At 44.2% G+C, this 24,316-nt stretch overlaps 2 protein-coding genes and 1 long non-coding RNA gene across 4 annotated transcripts in view; 2 read left to right on the top strand and 1 right to left on the bottom strand.

The window, feature by feature from the left end:
* Window positions 1-7,451, top strand: part of LOC147015786 (sodium-dependent phosphate transport protein 2B-like) — a 69,242-nt gene extending 61,791 nt beyond the window's left edge. Inside the window, exons 12-13 of the mRNA XM_085848292.1 lie at window positions 2,394-2,518; window positions 6,361-7,451. Coding sequence (XP_085704418.1) covers window positions 2,394-2,518; window positions 6,361-6,972 — 737 coding nt within the window. The 3' untranslated portion in view covers window positions 6,973-7,451. The remainder of the gene's footprint in view (window positions 1-2,393; window positions 2,519-6,360) is intronic.
* Window positions 2,163-14,958, bottom strand: LOC147015785 (uncharacterized). Its single transcript, XR_015049856.1, has 3 exons — window positions 14,825-14,958; window positions 7,446-7,551; window positions 2,163-2,512 (listed from the first exon to the last, which is right to left on the bottom strand). It is a non-coding gene; the product is annotated as an uncharacterized LOC147015785 (long non-coding RNA).
* A 45-nt stretch (window positions 14,959-15,003) lies between these two features.
* The window catches only part of LOC147015783 (sodium-dependent phosphate transporter 2-like), a 105,442-nt gene continuing 96,129 nt past the window's right edge, over window positions 15,004-24,316 (top strand). The window contains exon 1 of one of the 2 annotated variants that reach the window (XM_085848294.1): window positions 15,004-15,144. The gene's annotated coding sequence lies outside the window, so the exon portion shown is untranslated. Of the gene's footprint in view, window positions 15,145-22,806; window positions 22,826-24,316 lie in introns of those variants that run through there. The other variant, XM_085848297.1, reaches the window with a different exon arrangement.

Below are 24,316 nucleotides of genomic sequence, written 5' to 3'. Positions count from 1 at the left end.
ATGAAAAGTACCGAAAATGCGGTTTGAAATCGGAAATCCCCAAAGTTCGAGGGGGTGCTGTGGATGAACAAAGATCTAAATCGAAAATCCGGCTCGATCGTTTGTGCACAATGTATTCCAGACGATCAGTGTGAATTTTCTTGACCATCCGACCATAACCCAAGGAGGAGTAGCATTTGGCACTAAGGCACCTCCAGCTCTCGCATATTATCGATTTTTGCACTAATTGACCTTTGACAGCTGACCTAAGCGAAATCGGTCAATATGTCCTGAGGCAAAGGTGTAGTACTCATTGAGTACCATGAACCTGCCACGTTTCATTCGTATCGATGCACTCACCTGGTCACTCGGGGGCCTTCAATTTTTGCCAATTTTCGCGCATACCCTAATTGTAGGGGGAGCTGCGGGTAAAGTATTCCATATGTCACAAAAACCAGAATTTATTTGATAGAGCATCACCTGTAGATCATTCCTGCCAAATTTCATAACCTTACGTGGGATAATGGCTTTCGGAATTGATTTCGCGTGAACGGTACCGATTTTGAAGGTTTTTCGGTTGTTGATGGGGAACCAAAGCGTCCCTAGCAACCATCACAATTTCCAAAGTACTAGGTCATAAGATGTACCTACTACCCGAGTTTGGTCAAAATCCGCCCACGTTTACTACCATTTATGCTGATGACAAACGAACAAACATCCAAACAAACAGACATAATTACTGACAATAAGGGTCACCTATTTCGGCGACCCAACAATCCGGTAGGCGACATGAGTGGTCGTGACATAATTGCATACTAGTCATACAGTTTTTGACGGATCGGGCTGAAAATTTTTGACAGAGGTTGATTATAGTGCACATAAAAGCGCGGAAGCCGATTTTTGATTTTCTGGGAAAAAATATTTTTTCTGATTTTTTCAAAAATTTCAAAGTTCCGTTGCTAGGCAACGGTGGCATCCATAGCAACGGTGCTCAAAAGCATACAACTACATCCTGGTATGAACCTACCTGTCAAGTTTCATCAAAATCGGTTGACTCCTCTGGCCTCCAGAGCTGTCTATTACATACAAACAAACAGACAGACAGACATACAGACAGACGGAAAACCTGAGAATAACGGTAGTCTAGCGACCACCCAATAGTCTAGTGACCACCCAACAGGGGTGAAAACATAACCTCCGTCCACTTTCGGTGGCAGAGGTAATGAGAGAGAGAGAGAGAGAGAGAGAGAGAGAGAGAGAGAGAGAGAGAGAGAGAGAGAGAGAGAGAGAGAGAGAGAGAGAGAGAGAGAGAGAGACAGAGAGAGAGAGAGAGAGAGAGAGAGAGTTAGAGAGAGCGGGTTAGAGAGAGCGGGTCAGAGACAGCGGGTTAGAGGGAGCGGGTTAGAGAGAGCGGGTTAGAGAGAGCGGGTTAGAGAGAGGGGGGTAGAGAGAGCGGGTTAGAGAGAGCGGGTTAGAGAGAGCGGGTTAGAGAGAGCGGGTTAGAGAGAGCGGGTTAAGAGAGAGCGGGTTAAGAGAGAGTGGGTTAGAGAGAGAGAGAGAGGGATAGAGAGAGAGGGATAGAGAGAGAGGGTTAGAGAGAGAGGGTTAGAGAGAGCGGGTTAGAGAGTGGGTTAGAGAGAGAGGGATAGAGAGAGAGGGATAGAGAGAGAGAGAGAGAGAGAGAGAGAGAGAGAGAGAGAGAGAGAGAGAAAGACAGAGAGAGAGAGAGAGAGAGAGAGAGAGAGAGAGAGAGAGAGAGACAGACAGACAGACAGACAGACAGACAGACAGACAGACAGACAGACAGACAGACAGTCATCCAGACAGACAAACACTGTATGAACCTGCAACATTGTCTAAATGACTTTTGATGGAAAAGCACAATGGAAGAAGAATTACCATAATCAGATGAAGGAGCTGATACTCTTGGTCCCCTGTATTTTGGGCGGTATAAGGAATAGATCTGCAATATGAAAGCTAAATCTTGAACGTTTTTTGAAATATCGCATACACAAGCCAAGTTATCGAGATGGTTTCCATGGCAACATAATTCAGCCAATCACAGCCGTGACGTAATCAAATTGAGATAATGTCATGAGGCATAGATAACTGTAATATGAAAGATAAATCTTGAACGGTTTTTGAAATATCTAATACACAAAAGTACATGGACGAATGGATCGGAAGGTAGGACAGAGCTCATTTTAATGTCCTCATCTCCGACCTTGTCGAGAGGGGTGGGGGGAAAACCCATCCAATTTACACGTTTGGATGAGAATTCGCAATATCAAATGAGAAAAGCAGACAAGAATAATGAAGACTCTTATTATCACTGGATCCTTAATGTAAATGGTTATTTATCTTGAAAATGTTACATTTATAATGGACCCTTGAAAGTCTCAATCATGATCCAGGTATCGGAGTGATTACTCTCGAGAGAGCCTATCCACTCATCTTGGGTTCCAACATCGGTACAACATTCACCGCCATTCTTGCCTCCCTCACAAGCCCAAGCGAGACGCTCTTTGAGGCCCTGCAGGTACACACACACACACACACACACACACACACACACACACACACACACACACACACACACACACACACACACACACACACACACACACACCAAAAGTTTACTCATTTTACAATTTTAATTGCACAAATAACAAAGGTACCAGTTCAGATACAACTACTTCGTTGAGTTCAAGGACTTGTTTAATTAAGACACTCATGAAATGTGAGGTCAGGTTAGATTAGATCTGTGACTTGCTGTGGGTACCATGTAAACCTGTACTACCCTGTTCCATGGTTGTCGGCGACTAAACCATTTCGCCCACCAAGTTTCTTGGTGAGGAGGGTGTATGATATGGACACCCAGCAGGATGAAGAACTAAACCTGTCAAAGGGTGGAGGAGCCCCTTGTGAGCCAACGGCCATCCATATCTAGTACCCAACTGTGTCTGCGGACGTCCTCCTGCAGTTGGGTTACTTTTTATTTGGAGGTTGGTGGCAGGATTTGCACTCCGGCCACCGTAAAACCCTTCATTCCGCAAAACATTCCAAAAGCATAAAAAATCTGAAAACCCACTCCGTGGGAGTACCTCCTGTGCATTCCTTTAGGAAACACCGGAGAGGTCGGTGGAGTCCAGGAATTTGGTACGATTTCACAAAAGTTTGAGGGAGTAGTTCAGTTACAACGCAGGACAGGACAGACACTGCACAGAGATGCAATGTTACTACAGAAATGTTACTGTAACTACAGAAAGTTACAGACATACAGTGCCCCCAGAGGGAGAAACCCCCTTTCAAAATTTTCACCTTTTGTTGCCTTATACATACAGCTTGGCAACAAATTGCATTAAATCAGACTTTTTCTACCTATATTTATATATCGTAACCCACAACTTCCAAGTGAAAAACAAATTCTACAAATTTCCGAAAATTAATTAAAAACACAAAACTAGACTATCTTGGTTGAAGAAGTGTCCACCCCCCTGTGTTAAAACTTCGTAGAAGCACCTTTGACAGCAATTACAGCTGTGAGTCTGTTGGGATAGGTCTCCACCAACTTTACACACCTTGATTAGACAATATTTGCCAATTCTTCTGTACAAAACTGTTTGAGCTCATTCAAGTTCTGTAGGGAGTGTTGATAGACAGCAATCTTCAAGTTATGCTACAGATTTTCAATTGGATTTAGGTGGAGGCTCTGACTGGGCCACTCAAGGACAATTTTCGTTTTGTTCCTCAGCCACTCCAGTGTAGCTTTGGCTGTGTGCTTCGGGTCGTTGTCATTCTGAAAGGTGAACTTCCATCTCAATTTCAGCTTTCTTGCAGAGGGCAGCAGGTTGTCCTCCAGGATTTTTCTATATTTTGCTCCATCAATTTTCCCCTTCTATCCTGACAAGTGTCCCAGTCCTTGCTGATGAGAAACATCCCCACAACATGATGCTTTCACCACCATGCTTCACAGTGTGGATGGTGTTCTTTGGGCGATGTGCTGTGTTGGGTTTGCACTAAACATAACATTTTGCGTTTGGGCCAAAAAGTTCCATCTTGGTTTCGTCAAACCACAAAACCTTTTGCCACATGGCTTCAGAAACTCAAGAGTGATTTTTTTGCATACCTCGAATGGGATTGAAGGTGGGCTTTTTTGAGTCATGGCTTACTTCTTGCCACCGCACCATACAGGCCAGACTTGTGGAGTGCGGGATATTGTTGTCACATGCACATAGTGACCAGTCTTTGTCATAAAGGCCTGTAGCTCTTTGAAAGTTTCCAATGGCCACTTGGTAGCCCCTCTCATCAACCTCCTCCTTGCTTGGTGGTCCAGTTTGGAGGGACAGCTATATCTCAGCAGGGTCTTGGTGGTACCACACATCTTCGACTTCTTAATGATTGTCTTGACTGTGCTCCAAGGGATATTCAAGGCCTTTGAAATTTTTTTATACCCATCCCTGTTCTGTACATTTCCACAACTTTATCCATGAGGTCTTTTGAAAGCTTCTTAGTGCTCATGGTTGAGTCTGTTGTAAAATTCACCACCCAGCAGAGGAAACCTACAGGAACAGCTGATTTTATTCTGAAATAATCAGAATCACTTCAATTTAACACAGGTGGAGCCAATTAAGTTGGTGTGTGATTTTGAAGGTGATTGGTTACACCTGAGCTAATTTACAATTGCTGTTATATGGGGGCTGGACACTGATCCAACCAACATATTATAGTTTTGTATTTTTAATTAATTTTCTGAAATTTGGATAATTTGTTTTTCACTTGGAAGTTGTGGGTTACTATGTGTAAATAAAGGTGGAAAAAGTTTGATTTAATGTAATTAATTCCAGGCTATAAGGCAAAAAATGTGAACATTTTGAAAGGGGGTGTAGACTTTCTATGGGCACTGTATACAAAGGCAATGATTCGATTTTGGTGGCATAAACCAAAAAAATGTAAGTTCAACCGGATGTTTCAAGGTGGGGCACTTACCATTGAGCTGGCCTGGTAGAGTGACTTATAGCCCCGAGAGATAAGTACACTCACCTCTGAGCTGTCTAGCCTAGGTTTGAATCCCGACCTAGCTATAAACTGTCATCCCGGTGTTTCATAGGCAGAGTAATTCATCAATGTGTGTACCGTCCCCCTGATGGACGTTAAACTGAATGTCCCATCTGCCGGCATTGCTTGGTTGACGTTTGAGGTCCCACGGTGTCTTTTGCAAAGAGTAGGTGAGCTATCACCAAGACGCTAGCACCATGGCCAAATTCCAAATTCCTGCCCTGGCTTCCTGAGTCGGAGTGGTGACACGACCAGGATTGTGGCCTCGTAACTGCTTTGGCAGCACAAACGCCCTGCATAGGGCATGGTACATGATGATGATGTTGATGATCCTTTTTACAAAGTTTTGTACAGAATCTCACAAGGAATCCCTCGCCTGACATCAGGTAACAATATCCTGGATATTATTTTAGGGTGTACAGTAAGTAAATATGAAGAATACTTCTTGGTTTCAATGTGCCTAATCTCACTTGTTAATCAAAGGGGAGCACAGTTAGAACTTGGATAGGAGACCTCTACGAAGTGCTGGTTGTGAAAGCTCGGGAGGAATCGTAGTTCACTCGGTAACTTGTTCACTTCTGAGATGTTTGGATCTCAATATGTTCACCCTGTTGAGTCAAATTCAACTAACAGCAAACCTGCACTCTGCAGAGGATGTTGCATTGTGGAGCATGGAGTCCTTCGGTTATGGATCTGAACTTAGCTGTTTTGTCTGCATTTATGTTGTGAACATTATAGATCCTGTGCTATTATATCTCTCAAAAAGAGAAGGTTATTGGGGTGGTAACCAGGGGCGTGTTCAGGATACGTATGGGAAGCATGTATTAAGTGACAATGTGACGTTAAGTAATTGTTGGGACTTGGGAATGAGGTTAGTACATGTATGATAAGTAAATGGGTGGATTGAATTAATGGGATAAGGATAAACTCGGCATAGCTAAGCCGAGCAAATGACCCCTCGTTCAATGTTCCCTTGTATTAGGGAGATCATGAAAACTCAACATACCCATGTTTTGCCTCACTCTCCATTCTCCACAATTAGAAAGCAATACTGAACCTAAAAACAAAAACATTCCAAGAAGAAAAGGATGCTCAAAATGGATTTGGAAAGACAGTACAGAGCCAAAGTGAATAACTCGACCACTTTTGGGGTTCTTTTTAAATTCAACTAATTTATCTGTAGTCTGCTGAACTACTTATGCAACATGACACACAATCACCATGGAAGGCCACTTAAAATGATGATATTGCTTTAAAATTGGAGAATGACTGTAAGATGCATGTTTGAAACAAATGCTTTATAATTCTACTGCCATTACGCAGATCGCCCTCTGTCACTTCTTCTTCAATGTCAGCGGCATCGTCATCTATTTCCCCATCCCGTTCATGCGCGTGCCAATCAAGCTGGCTAAGATGCTGGGAAACTGCACGGCCAAGTACCGCTGGTTTGCCGTTCTTTACCTCCTCATCGCATTTTTCATGCTGCCCGGTGTTGTGCTCGGCCTCTCGCTGGCCGGCTGGAAGGTGCTCCTGGGTGTCGGTTTGCCCATCGTCGCAATTATAATTGTTGTCATTCTCCTCAACGTCCTGCAGTCCCACTGCTCATCACGTCTACCCTTATGCCTTCGCACTTGGAACTTCTTGCCACTGTGGATGCACTCATTAAGGCCCCTTGATAAGGCCATTTCCATCACTATTTCTCAAACCAAGAACCATTGCAGGTGCTGCTCCTGCTGCCAAAACCAAGAACAAGACGAGGCATCCGAGACAGCAGCTAATGAATCCAAATCTCTTCCAGGTGGGATATCCAAGAATGTCAAGGAAGAAATATGGAAAACTACGATGACCCAAAGCACTGACCAATTATTTTCTGAAAACACTTTGACATCAAATGCAAATGGCTCTCCGAAACCCTTTCCTGGATGTATAACGTGATAGTGTCGGAGGAGTGAGGTTTAGAATTTGGAATAATAGCAGATAAGAAACAAAGAAAGGTGTGTGTGTGTGTGTGTGTGAAGTTAAGTCCTTCACGGTGCTAACATGCCATCTGTTGGCATCACACAGTTAATACTTGTTTTATAATTGCAACATGAAAAAGGACTTGGCATTTCAAATGTCTCGGTGAAAAACATGCATCTGAATCTGAGTGCTTCATGTTGCGAGTACGTTCAAAGGGGTCTACGAACGAGGTACTCATGCTAGTCCAAAAAAGCGCCTGTTTCTTATTTTTCAATATCATAGAGTATGGTAGTACTCCATATAGAGGGATGATGTGGGAAAAAATGGTACAAGTGTATGACTGACCATCATTTTATGTGTAGCACCAACCTGCAGGTGACATGATCTCTTGGGTGTGGTTTTTTTGAGCAGGAATTTGTAATTTGTTTGGGGTGCCGGCGATCGCTCACCTACTCTTTTCAAAATACTCCGTGGGGTCTTTAATGTTCATCAACCACCAAGCCGTTGTGGCGGAGGAGTCCTCGCGCTTCATGTCCATCCGATTCATACATGGCCCTGTGTGTCAAACAAACAAGCGTGACAACTTATAACTGGGTCAAGATTTGGACCAAGGCTAGAAAGCTCGGAGGAGAGTGTGCATACCTCTCGGGTATTTGTCAGCCCATCCAAGGTCTAAAATCGCTCATAGACATAGCATTTCTCTTGGGCCTAGCAGCACACCTCAGACCACAGGCTCGACTATAAGGCAAACCCACATGAGTTAGTCGAGTAAATTGTGATGTGCGCTGGAAGAGAATGTTTGCGTCTTGAATGTTTATCACCTCCTTTAGAAATAAGCTTAAATCTCATCCTCTTCATATTTTGCAACCTCATTTCTCTTCTGCCACCTTCATCTATCTATAATTCCAGCAGTGTGTGTGTGTGTGTGTGTGTGTGTGTGTGTGTGTGTGTGTGTGTGTGTGTGTGTCTGTGTCTGTGTCTGTGTCTGTGTCTGTGTCTGTGTCTGTGTCTGTGTGTGTTCCGGAGAGCGCTGTTTCTCAACAACCACTGGTCCGATCTAATTGAAACTTGCCAGATATATTGCTTGGGACCTGAGGATGTGCCTTTTCAAGGTTTGATATTAATCGGACAAGTGCTTCCCAAGTTATGGCCATTTATTTGCCAAACCAATGACAAGGCATGTTGTTGCGTGGGCGTGGCCGATGGGGAAGGGAAGCTCAGCTGCGTTCCCCATTACGGGTTACAACGTACGGGCATCCGGAGAGTGATGACTTCGTGTATTCTAATAATTTCTCGATTTCTTATGCGCATTTATAGATAAACACAATGCCGCAAGTTATGATCGTTTTCATACCGCAAATTATGATCGTTTTCGTTTTAGACGGTGCATAAATTTCGGTAACATCAGAGTGCTGGTATGCTCTGAACCAGGAAGTAATTTTTTTTTTCTCTCTTCTCTTCTCTTTTTGTTTTTCCTTGCGATGACAATGTGAAAAGGCAAAATACGTTGGCGCTAATTGAATAATTGGCCATTAAAACCTAAATTGCGAATCATCGTAACTGTGATATGCGAACTTCCGCACCACGCACATACGGGCACGTGAGAGCGAAGAAACGGCCTGTGTGGTTGTTGTTTGTTGCTCACGGTTGGAATATTTATTTAATAATTTTTTTATTATTATTTTTTTTTTACGGGCATGTACTAGTCTATCTATAATTCCAGAAATGTGTGTCTGTGTGTGTGTGTGTGTGTGTGTGTGTGTGTTTGTGTGTGTGTGTGACCGCTGTTTCTTGACAACCACTGGTCCGATCTAATTGAAACTTGCCAGGTATATTGCAAGGGACCTGAGGATGTGCCTTTTCAAGGTTTGATATTAATCGGACAAGTCCTTCCCAAGTTATGGCCATTTATTTACCAAACCAATGACAACACACGTTGTTGCGTGGGCGTGGCCGATGGGGAAGGGAAACTCAGCCGTGTTCCACATTACGGGTTACAACGTACGGGTTTCCGGATAATGATGACTTTGTGTATTCTAATAATTTCTCAATTTATTATGCGCATTTATAGATAAACACTATGCCCCAAGTTATGATCGTTTTCATATTAGACGGTGCATAAATTTCGGTAACATCAGAGTGAGCTGGTGTGCTCCGAACCAGGAAGTAAATTTTTTTTCTCTCTCTTCTCTTCTCTTTTTGTTTTTCCTTGCCACGATATTGCGAAAAGGTAAAATAGGTGTGCGCTAATTGAATAATTGGGTATTAAAACTAAATTGCGAATCATCGTAACTGCGAATAATATGCGAACTTCCGGGCCACACACGTACGGGCACGCGAGAGCGAAGAAACGGCCTGTGTGGTTGTTGTTTGTTGCTCGCGGTTTGAATTTTAATTTATTTATTTATTTATTTTTTTACGGGCACATACTAGTCTATCTATAATTCCAACAGTGTGTGTGTGTGTGTGTGTGTGTGTGTGTGTGTGTGTGTGTGTGTGTGTGTGTGTGTGTGTGTGACCACTGTTTCTCGCCAACCACTGGTCCGATCTAATTGAAACTTGCCAGATATATTGCTGAGGACCTGATGATGTGCCCTTTCAAGGTTTGATATTAATCGGACAAGTGCTTCCCAAGTTATGGCCATTTATTTACCAAACCAATGACAAGACACGTTGTTGCATGGGCGTGGCCGATGGGGAAGGGAAGCTCAGCCATGTTCCCCATTATGGGTTACAACGTACGGGCTTCCGGATCATGATGACTTCATGTATTCTAATAATTTCTCGATTTCTTATGTGCATTTATAGATAAACACTATGCCCCAAGTTATGATCGTTTTCATTTTAGACGGTGCATAAATTTTGGTAACATCAGAGTGCTGGTATGCTCCGAACCAGGAAGTAAATTTTTTTTCTCTCTCTCTTCTCTTCTCTTTTTGTTTTTCCTTGCCACGACATTGCGAAAAAGTTAAAATACATTGGCGCTAATTGAATAATTGGGTATTAAAACTAAATTGCGAATAATCGTAACTGCCAATAATATGCGAACTTCCGGGCCACACACGTACAGGCACGCGAGAGCGAAGAAACGGCCTGTGTGGTTGTTGTTTGTTGCTCGCGGTTTGAATATTTATTTATAAAAAAATTTTATTATTTTTTTTTATGGGCACGTACTAGTCCATCTATAATTCCAGCAATGTGTGTGTGTGTGTGTGTGTGTGTGTGTGTGTGTGTGTGTGTGTGTGTGTGTGTGTGTGTGTGTGTGTGTGTGTGTGTGTGTGTGTGTGTGTGTGTGTGTGTGTGTGACCGCTGTTTCTCGCCAACCACTGGTCTGATCTAATTGAAACTTGCCAGATATATTGCTGGGGACCTGAGGATGCGCCTTTTCAAGGTTTGATATTAATCGGACAAGTGCTTCCCCAGTTATAGCCATTTATTTATCAAACCAATGACAAGACATGTTGTTGCGTGAGCGTGGCCGATGGGGAAGGGAAGCTCAGCCGCGCTCCCCATTACGGGTTACAATGTACGGGCTTCCGGATAGTGATGACTTCGTGTATTCTAATAATTTCTTGATTTCTTATGTGCATTTATAGATAAACACAATGCCCCAAGTTATGATCGTTTTCATATTAGACGGTGCATAAATTTCGGTAACATCAGAGTGCTGGTATGCTCCGAACCAGGAAGTAAATTTTTTTTCTCTCTTCTCTTCTCTTTTTGTTTTTCCTTGCGACGATATTGCGAAAAGGTAAAATACATTGGCGCTAATTGAATAATTGGCCATTAAAACCTAAAGTGCGAATCATCGTAACTGTCATATGCGAACTTCTGCGCCACGCACGTACGGGCACGCGAGAGCGAAGAAACGGCCTGTGTGGTTGTTGATTCTTGCTCGCAGTTGGAATATTTATATATATATTTTTTTTACGTGCACGTACTGGTATTACTAAAAGAAGGCGAGTGTGTGTGTGTGTGTGTGTGTGTGGTGTGGTGTGATGTGATGAAGAAGCATCCTGACCTCGAGCTTTAGTGGTTCCTGCTATCGTAGAATTATTAAAACAGTACCGTTAGAAAGCTAATAATTGATTTGCTTGGGACACAAAATCCTGTCCATTTACTCTTTAAAATGTCCGTTTCCAAAGCCCTTGCTCCGTATTGTAGAATAAGAAGAAGAAGACGAAGAAGGAATTTGAGCTTAATGTAGTGGTTCAAAGAGTCACATTTATTATTCTACGACAGCAGGAACCCTTTAGAAGGACACAGGAGCAAACAAGATTATATACAGTAATATTTCGTGAAGCAATATTATAAATAAGTTCACACAAGGAGGGCACAAACAACAAGAAGAGCAACAACAACTATGTGTTATAAAAACAAGGACAAATGTGTCCAAGAGCCGCGTCATAAAGTCTTCACCAGAAGAAGAAGGACAACAACTTCCGATATTTTGTCACGTGCCTTGATGGAGCCAATAGTGAGACCCGTCATCGAGGCTCCTCGTTCTTGATGAGAAAATAGTGTATTTACGAAATTACAACACATTAAATGGAATAATCTTTAAATAGTAACGTGAACTTTTCGAAACTTTGAAGCAAATGTCCGAATATATTTAAAAGTTCATGATAAACGCTCTCAAAAGGCACCGTCTCTGTGAGGATGTGTACAGGTGTTTAGTATTTAAGGAGATCCGGATCGTGTATATAAAAGAGCCGAGTCTAAAGGTTTTGTCTTCAGAAGAAAAAGAAGAACACCAACAACAACGCGGAGCTCTCTTGGAGCCAGCGTTCGCTACGTTCGTTCGCATGATTCAGCCGCTTTTAGCGACGCGGCTAAAAAGAATTTTTTTTTGTGTGTTTCACTTCATTTTCCATATTCATTAAGACTCATAGTCAGACATTCAATATGTTTGTGAAATACAACATCCTGCCTTTTGTTTACATCCGTCAGCGAAGCCACAAGTTGGCTCGCCTTGTGCTTTTAAAAGGTACAAAATAATAATTAGGATTGTTGTAGGCCAAAGATGGCGTCCATCCAGTCGGTTTTCGCTCAAGCCTTTTGCTCAGAAAGAACCGCTCACATTCATCAAAAACTTACACCGAAAGGAAACGCGAGCTGGAGGAGAACCCGGCATGGGACAGCACGGTAATTCAACCCAGCTTGGGTGGGGGTGAGGATACAATAATCATTTCAACCTACCTCATGTTTGACGATGCCATAATAGTTGCTTTTTATTAAAAATGGAAGCTCAGTTTCAGAGAGTTAGAGTTTACCAGTCATTTGAACCTGATTTCTCTCATTTTGGTGACTTTGAAAGACAAGCTCAGATTTCCCATTGACCTCATTTTCAAACTTTCATTTCTTTCTTCCCTCAAAATTCTCACCTACATTTTATTATCCTTCGAAATTATAATAAAAATCAGGAATTGAATGTCCGTACATAGTTCTAACATTTGGAATAATTTCCCTTTAGATTCACGAAAGTAAAAACTTTTTGTTGCTCTTCGTTGCCCTTTCTTGGTGCGGTCATCATCCCCAGCACGTAGACCGCATGTTCTTCACTCTTTTGTATTTTTGATTTCGATTCTCGAAATGATTGCGTCTTTAATTGAAGTGACATTATTCGATTCTCATGTGGCCCCACTACACCCACCGTTGGTTTGAAAGTTTCAAAAACATCATCTACCATCGATGATGGGTGCTTGTATGTATGCGTGCGGAGTACTGTGAGTGGGGGTCTTGCCAAGGGGTATTGTGTGGTCGATGTATTTTTTTTTTAAACTAAGCCCATACCCCCTCACCTGAGGGAAAGAAGAAAAATTAAAAAAAACTAAAAAAAAAATACAAAAACTACAAAAATTTTAAAATAAAAATAAAATAAAACAATTATTAATTATGAAATTGTTTCTTTTTTTTGCATTTTCTTCCTTGGATCTTGTGTGGATGGGTTGGTGTGGTGTTCGTGCTGGCATGATGGGATGAATGGCCTCCGTCTGTGTTAGATTTCCTTGTATCTTTATATCGAACATTCTTATTTCAAAGTAAATAATCATTATTAACTTGGTAGCAATGTATGAGGTAGAAGGTCACTTGTGACTATCACAATCATCAATACTTCTTTCAGGAGCTGTTTGGAAAGTCACAATAATAGCAAATCAACAATGAAGGAAAAGATCATCATTTTAAGACAGCAATCACATGATAAACCTCGTATGTTGTGGCCTCGAGTTTAAGACCATTTTAGCAGTTCCATTGATGTTATGTATCGAAGAGTTGGCTCTTGTGTGTCAGTCCACAGACCAAGTTCAATATCCCCTCTCCTGATCGATGGGAAAAGCAGGACCTCATGAATGATTGAGCCATCAGACCGAATTCAATATCCCCTATAATGATAGATGGGAAAAGCAGGACCTCGTGAATGATTCAGCCATCAGACCAAGTTCAATATCCCCTATTTTGATCAATGGGAACAGCACGGTCTCGTAAATGATTCAGCCATCAGACCAAATTCAATATCTTCTCTCCTGATAGATGGGAAAAGCAAGACCTTCGTAATGATTCAGCCATCAGACCAAATTCAATATCCCCGATCCTGATCAATGGGAAAAGGAGGACCTCGTGAATGATTCAGCCATCAGACCGAATTCAATATCCCCTCTCTTGATAGATGGGAAAAGCAGGACCTCGTGAATGATTCAGCCATCAGACCAAATTCAATATCCCCGATCCTGATCAATGGGAAAAGGAGGACCTCGTGAATGATTCAGCCATCAGACCGAATTCAATATCCCCGATCCTGATCAATGGGAAAAGGAGGAACTCGTGAATGATTCAGCCATCAGACCAAATTCAATATCTTCTCTCCTGATAGATGGGAAAAGCAGGACCTCGTAAATGATTCAGCCATCAGACCAAATTCAATATCCCCTCTCCTGATAGATGGGAAAAGCAGGACCTCGTGAATGATTCAGCCATCAGACCAAATTCAATATCTTCTCTCCTGATAGATGGGAAAAGCAGGACCTCGTGAATGATTCAGCCATCTTGCCTGGTCATATACATATATATATATATATATATATATATATATATATATATATATATATATATATATATATATATATATACATATAAGGTTTGGCCAAGCAAGTAACAAGCAAGTAAATCCGGCCCTGCCTATGGGCCACTCACCGGGATAAATGGATTTGCGGCCGGTGGTGGTGGTGGTGGGGGCAGTTGTGTTAACTACGAAAGGGAAGAGAAGGAAGAATGTTTGGAGGGGAAAGGAGGTTTGGGGGAATGTATGAGGATGGAAGGAGCTTGGGAGGGATGAGGACGAGGAAGAGGAGGGAAGAGAAGAGAAACTTCAGGAGCATCTTGGTAGAGGAGGGGGAAGAAGAGGGAAACGTGGGAGGGGGTTGGTGAAACATTTTATCATATTTGTGTACGTAATTAATAGATTTCCACTGAAAAATCCCCACTCTCGGGGTGTCCTTTTTTTGCAATGGGAAACGTGACGTCATTATCACGTGTCAAAAATGGTATTTTTAATCAATCCGAGGCCGCTCGTCGACAACTAACTCGTTTTGTCTTCGTCATGAAACGTAAATCAATACGTTCGTCGCCCGAGTGGTAATAATAATAATAATAATGATAATAATAATAATAATAATAATAATTCCGAAATTATATCCCGCTCAGGTTAATTTCCGTTGTTTTTGGTGGAGAGAGCAGTTTGTCCGTGAGACACGTGGTGACCGTGGTGACCGTGGTGTGGTGACCGTGGTGTGGTGACCGTGGTGAGTCGCCGGGCGATGCACGGACAGACCGGACCGGGCGGGCGTGTTCGAGACTCCTTTCCGGGCATCTCGTCGGTCTTCCCTTTCTCTCTCAGTGGGCTATTTAAGGAGGAGGAGGAGGAGGAGGAGGAGGAGGAGGAGGAGGAGGAGGAGGAGGGGTGTGTGTACTCCGCGCTATAGCTCCGGAATTTGGCGGCGGGAGGAAGTCGAACAGTTCGTAGAGGGGGAGGGAGGGGGATAGGAGTAAATGTGGGCGATCGGAGCCTGGCGGGGACTGGTAAAGACTCGGGCCGCGTGTCTCGTCGATTTGGGACTCGGGACCAGGATCGCGGTTCCCACGTGGACCCAGGTACGGCCGTACGACCTGCCCGGATCGTGATCCCCCCGGGGGGGTTTAACGCCACATCCCGGGGCACGTGGTGGTCTCGTTGTCACGTGCGATACACGATACCTTTACACACCTGGCTTCATTGTTGTAGGGACTCGGGAGTGTTTAAAAACGGCTTCGGTTGTTTCTCCGTGAGGTCCTTGAGCTGACGCTCCCCTTCAAGTACAGTAACAGTCAGGACAATGGAGGTCGCTCAACTCGTGGTCTGTGTCTGTGTCTCATTAAACTTGGTCATTGGAGTTCGATGGTCATGGAATTGTGTGTTCTTCATGTTCCCTACCGATTGATATCTCCTCCTTGAGTTCGTGGTGGCCCTGCGGGGGTCTCCACGGACCCCGTGCAGGTGCAGGGTTCGTGGTGGCCCTGCGGGGGTCTCTATGGACCCCGTACAGGTGCAGGGTTCGTGGTGGCCCTGCGGGGATCTCCACGGACCCCGTACGGGTGCAGGGTCCGTGGTGGCCTTGCGGGGGTTTCCACGGACCCCATACAGGTGTAGTGTCCGTGGTGGCCCTGCAGGGGTCTCCACGGACCCCATACAGGTGCAGTGTACGTGGTGGCCCTGCAGGGGTCTCCATGGACCCCATACAGGTGCAGTTTCCGTGGTGGCCCTGCTGGGGTCTCCACGGACCCCGTACGAGTGCAGGGTCCATGGTGGCCCTGCGGGGGTCTCCACCAACCCCATACAGGTGCAGGGTCCTCCACAGCTCTGCCAAGCACAGCGATCAAGCGCTTGCTTCTGCGTCACGACACAGTGTGATGTCACCGACTGTCCCTACATGTGGCAGGTGTCTCTCGTCGCGTGGCCCAGCCCATCGTGGCCATTCCACAAACAAGTCGGCTCGTTCAGCTTGCCAAGTTGTTGCTACAGGTGGAATTATTTTACATGACCCATGGTAATACACACTTTGTTGACTCTCCGAAGCTGGTGAGTACCCCACACCATGATGGTGTACCTGTGGTCTCGTCATCGTGTGGTTATTAACCTCCATATTCACCGATTCCAGTGATCTGTCCCATCCACTACTCTTCTGTCATGGGATTGTCCATCGTGCTCTCGATGCGTGGCCGACCGAACAAGATGAACCGATGAACGAGGTCGAATATGATTTATTTAATTTTGTAGTGCTGTTCCGGCTTTGTATTGGTGGGAAGCTGCATGTTGCACCTTTAAAATTGAGGTAAGTGTGGTGTTGGCTTAACGGTCAAGGTGGCTGGCTTAAGATCTTGAGGTCTTGAGTTCAAGCGCCTGTCAAACCCCTGAGTTAACACCAGCTGGGTTGACTCAGCCTGCCATCCTTCCAAGGTCGGCAAAATGAGTACCAGCTCACTGGCAGCAGGGGCACTGCGTTGCCTCCTGGCAGGTGTTTTGTTTATCTATGTTATCACCGAGGACGCCGCCGTGAAATCATTTGCTTGAAACTGCTTGTGACGCGTCCTTGCTGTCCCTCGTCGGAGCACATGTTAAAAAGGTGTCTGTCCGTGTGTCTGTGCACTACACATCTGAAGGACATTCACATCAAGCTTGCAGACCGCGTGGTCAATTTGTTTGTAGTGCAGTGGGCTTCTTCTCTGATGGCAATCGCATTCTGAGATGGCAAGCAGTTTTAACCTGGTGTCATGGAACCTCCACGAAGACCACAGTACTTGCTAGCCGTAGTCCATGTAGGAATTTGCAATTTGTTCATGGTTCCGGCGATAGCTCACCCACTCTTCTTGAAGGACACCGTGTAACCTTTAACGTCCACCGACTAATGCGAGCAGGCAGGACACCCGGCTGAACGTCCATCCGAGGGGATGGCTCACACCTTGATCCCTCGACCCGCATGCAAAACGCCAGCGTGATAGCTTATAGTTGGGTCGAGATTCAAACCCAGGCCAGACAACTCGAAGGCGAGTGCACGCGCCTCCAGCTCGACCATCCTGCCAGTCCCACAAAACCATAAACCTCTGCACGTATACCCTGCGTCGTGCTGAGGTTGTCCATCTCGGTGCTTGTGCTGATTTAGGAAGTTGTGTCAGATGTTTAAAAAAACCCCAAAAAACCCACATCGTGGGTGATGTTGGAGATCTGCGGTTGAATGTTTTTTTTTTTTTTTTAGGGGAAACAGGGCGAGGAGATTGTTAGGTTGGTGATTGGTCTTTTCGCTGCCAATTATTCACCACAACTCTTCATTTATTTTAAAATTAACTCTACAACTTGGATCATTTGAATTAGTTCTGCCAGGAGAGAAACCCATGTTATTTATATTCACCAATTTGCAAATGTGCAAGATGACGAGAGCAACTGAAGGAGGGGGATTGGTGGGGTAGTTGGGTTGAGGGAGGAGGTGAGTATGGCGATGACCACTTACCGTTGTCTTGATTTCCATTGGCTTTCAATGTAACGATTTTGTTTTGCAGCACGCAGTCTGGGCCTGTCTCATATGTGTTCGATTGACAGACTTTTATGAAGATAGGATTTGACTCTTTTGTGTGAAGTTATTGTTATTTCCCTATCACTTCCCCCCCCCCCCCTCAACCCCCTCCACTCATGCTTGTTGTTTGTGTGAATAAGCTTGATCAACGAGGTCTGTTTGGTTAAAGTAGAATTGACGACAGAAGTGCATGAATGGCAAACGGATGTGGAATTTTGATTGTGTGGTGGTTTGAAAGATGTCAACAATCGATGGAGACTCCTACAGCAGGAGAAGGTGATGGCAGCTACCTTTGAAATGCATATTATGGAAATGGTCAATAGGCCACAGATCTACGTACGGTGAAAGATCCACTGCTCTTGCATCTCGCCTCTCATTTCTGTGCCAGTGCTATTTGGACTTTGGACTCAATTGCATCTCACACTCGCACTCACGTTCTCTCCCAAAGGACCGTATGGCAATCCCTTCCATCTTCTTTCTTAACGGACCTCTTGAGGAAGTTCAGTCCTTCAAACTCCTGGGTTTCACTATCGGCCATGATCTTTCTTTGGTAATCCACGTTTCTAAATTGGCTGACAAAGCCAGCCGCTGACTGGGCATCATCCAACGCCGTACGAAGTCCCTCCTTGGCACACCTGAACTCTTATCCACTTTACAAAGCCTTCATCTGCAGCTTGATAGAGTATTGCTCTCCCCTCTGGGTTGACCTGCCTCACACCTTGCTCAGCTTGATGCCGTGGAAACCAAGGGCTTCAAGATCTGTGTCTATGGGCCTTTCAGTTCCTCATCGCAGACAGGTCGGTGGCCTCTGTCTTTTACCGCCTCCTAGTCTTGCACCTTCTGCTCTTTATGCGCTTCGTTCTCCCCCCCCCCCCCCAGGTTTCTGCAGGGCACACATGGTCCACCATCAGCCCCCTTCTGGTAAAACTCCTAAAATCCAGAATTGCTGCTCACTTCCACTCATCCATTCCTTAGGTTTTTTTTTGCTCCTGCCTGTGGAACCAACTTGCATGTCCTCTTCAATGTCATTCTTCCCTCCAAGTGTTCAAGACAGCTGTTCACCACCATCTCAGATCATCCATCATCCAAAACCATGATCTCAATACCCCAGTGAACCCTATCCCCTACCCCCAAGCCACCTCCTTCCAAATTTCCGGTTTAACCTTCCTGAGAGTTTGCTTTTGTATCCATCTTTTCACCCCATGCATCCTCCCCTACTCTCATTCCTCTCCATACCCATTATTTGTCCAACTCTCACTCAATTTTGTCCTTCAACCCTGCTGTTGGTTTCCCCCCCCCAATCTTTCCACTTTTCTTTTCTTTTTTTTGCTGTTGTGTCCTGATCTGTTCTGTGTTTTAGTTCTTCCACAAGCTTTGACTTTGTCTACCAACAATTTTTAAACAATGATTTGGATCATGATGGCAGGATGTAACGCTTTCCTTGGTGTTGTGCAAAGTTGGTGCTCACTTTAGAAGTGACACGTTGCTGGCGGAAAGATAGAGCAACAGAAAAAAAAAAACAATTAGGGTGTGAAGGAGATGATTAGGATAATGAAGGGTTTAGACAAAATAGGGGCCAAATAGTTTTTCTCCAGAATTTACAGTGATAGGACCAGGGGCCATGGCTTGATAGTAAAGAAGAGGAGAATTAGGATGACGTTGAGGCAGGGTCATTTGTGGAGTGGTTAATATATGGAATGGTCTCCATGGAAATGTTGTAGCACCATTGGATAGATTTAAACTATGTAATTGGATAGGTACCTGGAAGCAGTGGAGATAGAGAGGTGTTGGATACATTGCACAGGCTTGATGGGCCTGATGGCCGAAACGTCTGTGTTCAACTTCCTTGTGAAGAGCTTTGGTATCGTGGATTGAGGATGAGCTATGATGACAGGTCGTACCTCTTCTTTTATTCTTCAAAATGAAGAACTGGGAATCAGTGGGGTCCTATGGTTGAAGACGTTGGACTGGCAGTGGTATCCCAGAGGTTGTTGGTTCGTAGTCTCGTTGAAGGCAGCTGTATTAAGGATTTCGATTCTATGCTTCTATTAGTTGAGCTAGTTTTGAGAGGATTGTTAGCATATACCCAGTTCACTCATATTGATCTGTAAGGGAGAAGGGTGAGGGTGGGGGGGGGTGGGAAATAAGCTTGCCTGTGCTGGTCTGATGTTGGTCCACACATTATGATTGACTCTTAATGCACACCACTCCCACCAACAATTGCTTGTGACTACAAATACGACTTACCTGCATGACTTATCTCTCCATTTGAACACAACACGACAGATAAAAAAAATGCAACTGCTCATCTATGAAATATTTATCATCGATGAAATGTGGTGAGTTGTGTGGCAGTTTTTTTGTAGACTATTAGTCTTCGATGATTTGAATGTTTGAAAAGTTGGACCTACTTTTAGTTATTTTAAAAAAAAAAAAAAAAGGAAATGTCATCTCGTGTAGCTGCCTCATAGGCAAGGCTACATAGTCTGACATTTCAACCACAGAGTGGTTTTTATCTGGGACTGCGGGCCACAAATGCAGTCACGTGATTCATCCTCCCCATTGGGTGGGTACTCTCCATCTGGCACACGATGGCTGCGCAGTCCTGAATGAAGAACACTACATGGTCGAAATGCCAGACTTGCAGAGCTCTACCTGCCGGGCAACTAAATTGGTGTGTGCTGCCTTCATCTTTTTTTGAATTTTGATCTTGTTCTCAACTATAACTAGTCTTTTGCAAATATAACTTTTTAACTATTTGAATATAAGTATAGTATTTACCATTCATCCATCCATCCATCGAGACCATACTCTGTACAGAGTGTTGGTGCTGCCTTAGCAATCTCCTTGGCTATTGGGCACAATCCTGGACGGGTCGCCACTCCGACACAGTATACCAGCAAGGAACTCATTTTGTCGACCTGGGAAGGATGACAGGCAGAGTCAACCCCACCTGGTAATAATTCAACAACTGAGTGGGATTTGAACTCAGGATCCTCGGATCCCAAGTCCACCACCCTAACCATTAAGCCAACACCAGACATATAGTATTTACAGTATATGTAAATCTGGTTCATACACGTCTTGGCCCAACAGAGAGGGGAAATTATTATGGGCATCCATGGTTAATGACACAAGGATAGAGTATTTATTAGCCAAAGCTGAAGCGTCGACAATGCAAAGAGATATCATAGGTGAGAACTTGCTGCACAGTGGGTAGATTCTGATTCTGCATACTAGTCATATTCACAGCAGTTGCGGCGGCAGCACACTCGGCAAAAGTTCTGCAGGGTTAGGTCTCGATGTGGCATCGCTGGCAGCTTGGCTACTTGGGGAGGGTCAACTGGAGTAGAAAAGATCATGGTTTTGGATGGGGGATGATCTGGGATGGTGGTGAACAGCTGTCCTGAAGACCTAGCAGGAAGAATGAGATTGAAGAGGATGTGGAAGTTGATTTCACAGGTGGGAAAATCGAGAAACTAATGAAAACTAAATCCAGAAATTTCATCAAATTTGTGATTTTTGGACAGGTATGCAACACCAAGGCATTAACAGCAGTATTATAAGTGCTCTTTTTAAACCCCTGAGAGTATTCGTATCTAGCAAAGCCATTGATTAGAAAGTGTTCTTAACATTAAAATAAAAAGATTCGAGCACTGTCTATCCATTTACACATACCAGCGGAGAACCTGCCCTACGGGCACTCTTGTTCCAAGCAATGCAACACGTTCTTCTGACGCATACCTTCATTTGGGCAGTGTATAGGCAACTGGCATCTCTTTATACACAAAACAAAAAACCACGTTGCGTGCATGAAGCCAAAACATACCTTCTGCTTAAATTCAAAACACCTCACTGCACTGGAAAATGTGGGGACCGGAATACTTTACTGTAAATGGTGGAGACTTGTAATACCCTCTCCCACCTGGAAGCGCTGCGACACAATACACATTCACATGGAGAATTTTCTCCCCCCCCTGACCCCCCCTCCCACCTAAGACCACCGGTAACGATCAAGCCGCCCCTATACACTAATTGAGGTCATGCTGATCCTCTGTAGCAAGTCTGGATGTAATCAGGCCAGAAGTGTTGGAGGAGTAGTGCAACAAACAAACGCACAAACACCGGTCCTTGAATGATTGTAAGGATACAGTGGTGTTATTTATGTGGTTGACAGGATACTCTCGAACTATCCACACTCACCTCTAAGCTGTTTAGCCTGTGTTTGAAACCATACCCAGCTATAAACTGTCATCCCAGTGTTTCAGGGCCAGGGCGATTCATCAATGTGTGTGCTGTCCCTCGGATGGCCGTTAAACTGGGCGTCCCATCTGCCAGTATTGCTTGGTGGACATTAAAGATCCCATGGTGTCCTTTATGCAGATTGGGTAAGCTATCCCTGGCATGAACACGTTCCAAATTCCTTCCCTAACTACTGCTGGGAAAGGGATGGCAAACCCCACTCAGAATGACCCTTTTCAAGGAACCACTTCGACAGATCCCACGCTGTGTAACAGAGTATGGTACATTGGATCCGATTATTTATCTCAATGGTGATGGTACAGAGCTGGCATACTTATTTTTGAGTTGGCTACTTAAGGTTTGATTCCCCACCTGACTATAGACCGTCGGATTGATGATTTTCAGGCAGTACATTGCATCCAAAGTGTACCTTCCCTCAGATGGATGTTAAGCTGGGTGTCCTGTTTGCTAGCATTATGTTGCAGGCTTCTTTTGTTGACACGCGCCATGCCCTGAGGTAGCCAGCTTCGATGCGGGTGAAACATCAGCTGTGACTGGATCTGCTCTTGCTTGTTACCTCTGCCAGCAAAGGTGGATGTAGGTTATGTCTGTTTGTTTGTTGTTCTTCCGTATGGCGGCTTGGCTGCCGGGCAGCTATCATTTTGTTGGGGCGTGACTATGCAGCTGATGCTGTGCCCCGATACCAATACGCTGGTACTCATTTCGCTGACCTGAGAAGGATGACAGGCTGAGTCAACCCCACCTGGTGTTGATTCAGTGGCCAACAGGGCTCAAACTCAGGACCCTAAGATCCCAAGCCAGCCGTCCTCATCACTAAGCCAACGCAGACCTTTTCTGTTGTTTGTTTTGTTCGTGTGCAGGATATCTCAAGAAGTTATGAACGGATTTGGAGGAAACTTGGTGGACAGGTTGGATGCAGCGACGCGCTGCTCTGGCGCATGCTCCCATACCTGACCTGATCTTGGGTGTGTGACCAAAGATGAATTGATGACATTTTGGTGACGATCCGGATACAATAATATTTAAAGTGATTCGTCACAATTGAGAGATCGGGCCAAAAACAATACACAGCGTGATATTTCAAAACGTTGTGGACAGATTATAACAAAACCTTATGGATGAGTTGGTAACAAGGAAGGAAATTCAAGTAAATTATGCGCAGGAGGAGGCCATTCGGCCCCTCATGCCTGTGGCACACTAATACTAGATTTAATAAATCCATCAATAATCCTTCCCTTCGTGCGCAGCCTTTTTGGGCTTCTTATTGCATCATTGGCTCGGGGCACGGATATGCCGATGATGCAGTGCCCCGATTACCAGTACACTGGTATTCATTTCGCCGACCTCGGAAGGGATGACAGCCTGAGTCAACCCCCTGGTGTTAATTCGGCAGCCAACGGAACTTGAACTCAGGACCCTAGGATCCCAAGCTACCACCCTAACTGCTAAGCCAACACCAGTTGTGCCAACACCAGATTAGGTGACAAGAACAATCTGATTAGGCTTTGGTTCAAGGTGTGCTGGAGGTATGTGCTCGTTTCCCTCGAGTCTATTTTTCGAATGTCAGGGTTGATTTGGACTTTACTTTTTTTTGATTGGCTGTGCCTTTTTTGTGGCATTTTTTGTGTGTTCAGAAGAGTTTGGCATTTCCTTTTGAGCGCATTTCTTTAATCTGAGGCATCCAGGTTCAAATCCTGTATTCCATTTTGATGTGTCCAATAAGTCCTAATGTCTTTGTAATTCAAGTATAAGTACACTAATGTCGGCCCTTATCTTGCATGTTCTTCATGCAGTTGATATACAGTATTTCAAGCTTGCATTGTTATTTGCCCTCATTGTTCTAACTTAGAATGGACTACAACTGATCTCAACTTATTGTGGGGGTGGCCACAGTTGTTTTCCCTCTTCATGCTCCTCTATGCTGAGCATCGTGTCTCTGCACCCTCTACCTCTCTCGTGTCTCTTCACCGCTCTTTCCTGTCTCGGTTTTAGTTCTCATAGGTGGTAACAACAAATATTTACAGGTTCATTAAGGACATGTCTACACATCATGCTAAAGTGTAAGAATTTTCAAAAATCATTTTCTGATTGTAAGTAGGTCATGACGAAGTGACAATGTACGAAGTGTGGTCGTTGCAAAACTATGCTTGTGGATTGCATATCATAGTATAGCTATTTGGGTGGCCTGGTTGACGCATATCGGTCTGAGTGTTTACCTTATGACAGGTTTGAATCTTGCGCTTTTAGTTAATTTGTGTCATAATGCTTTTAATGTATGTTCATGATGATGATCCACATTTGAAATGTGGATCGTGAAATGAAATGGATGTACAGAATATGCTTCAACACATTCTGATTTTGAACCACTCTATGTTGAATGGCTTGATTGTTGTTGTTATTATTAATACTTTTCAAAATTGATCTAAATGCTCACAGTGGAGCTTCTACATAAACCG

This window comes from Eptatretus burgeri, chromosome 12 (genome assembly GCF_056783735.1).
Source record: "Eptatretus burgeri isolate ZD-2024b chromosome 12, Ebu_testis_v1, whole genome shotgun sequence".
In the NCBI taxonomy this organism is placed as follows: Eukaryota; Metazoa; Chordata; class Myxini; order Myxiniformes; family Myxinidae; genus Eptatretus; species Eptatretus burgeri.
The sequence above is the reverse complement of the archived record's forward strand: the minus strand, read 5'-3'. Positions and strand labels throughout refer to the sequence as shown.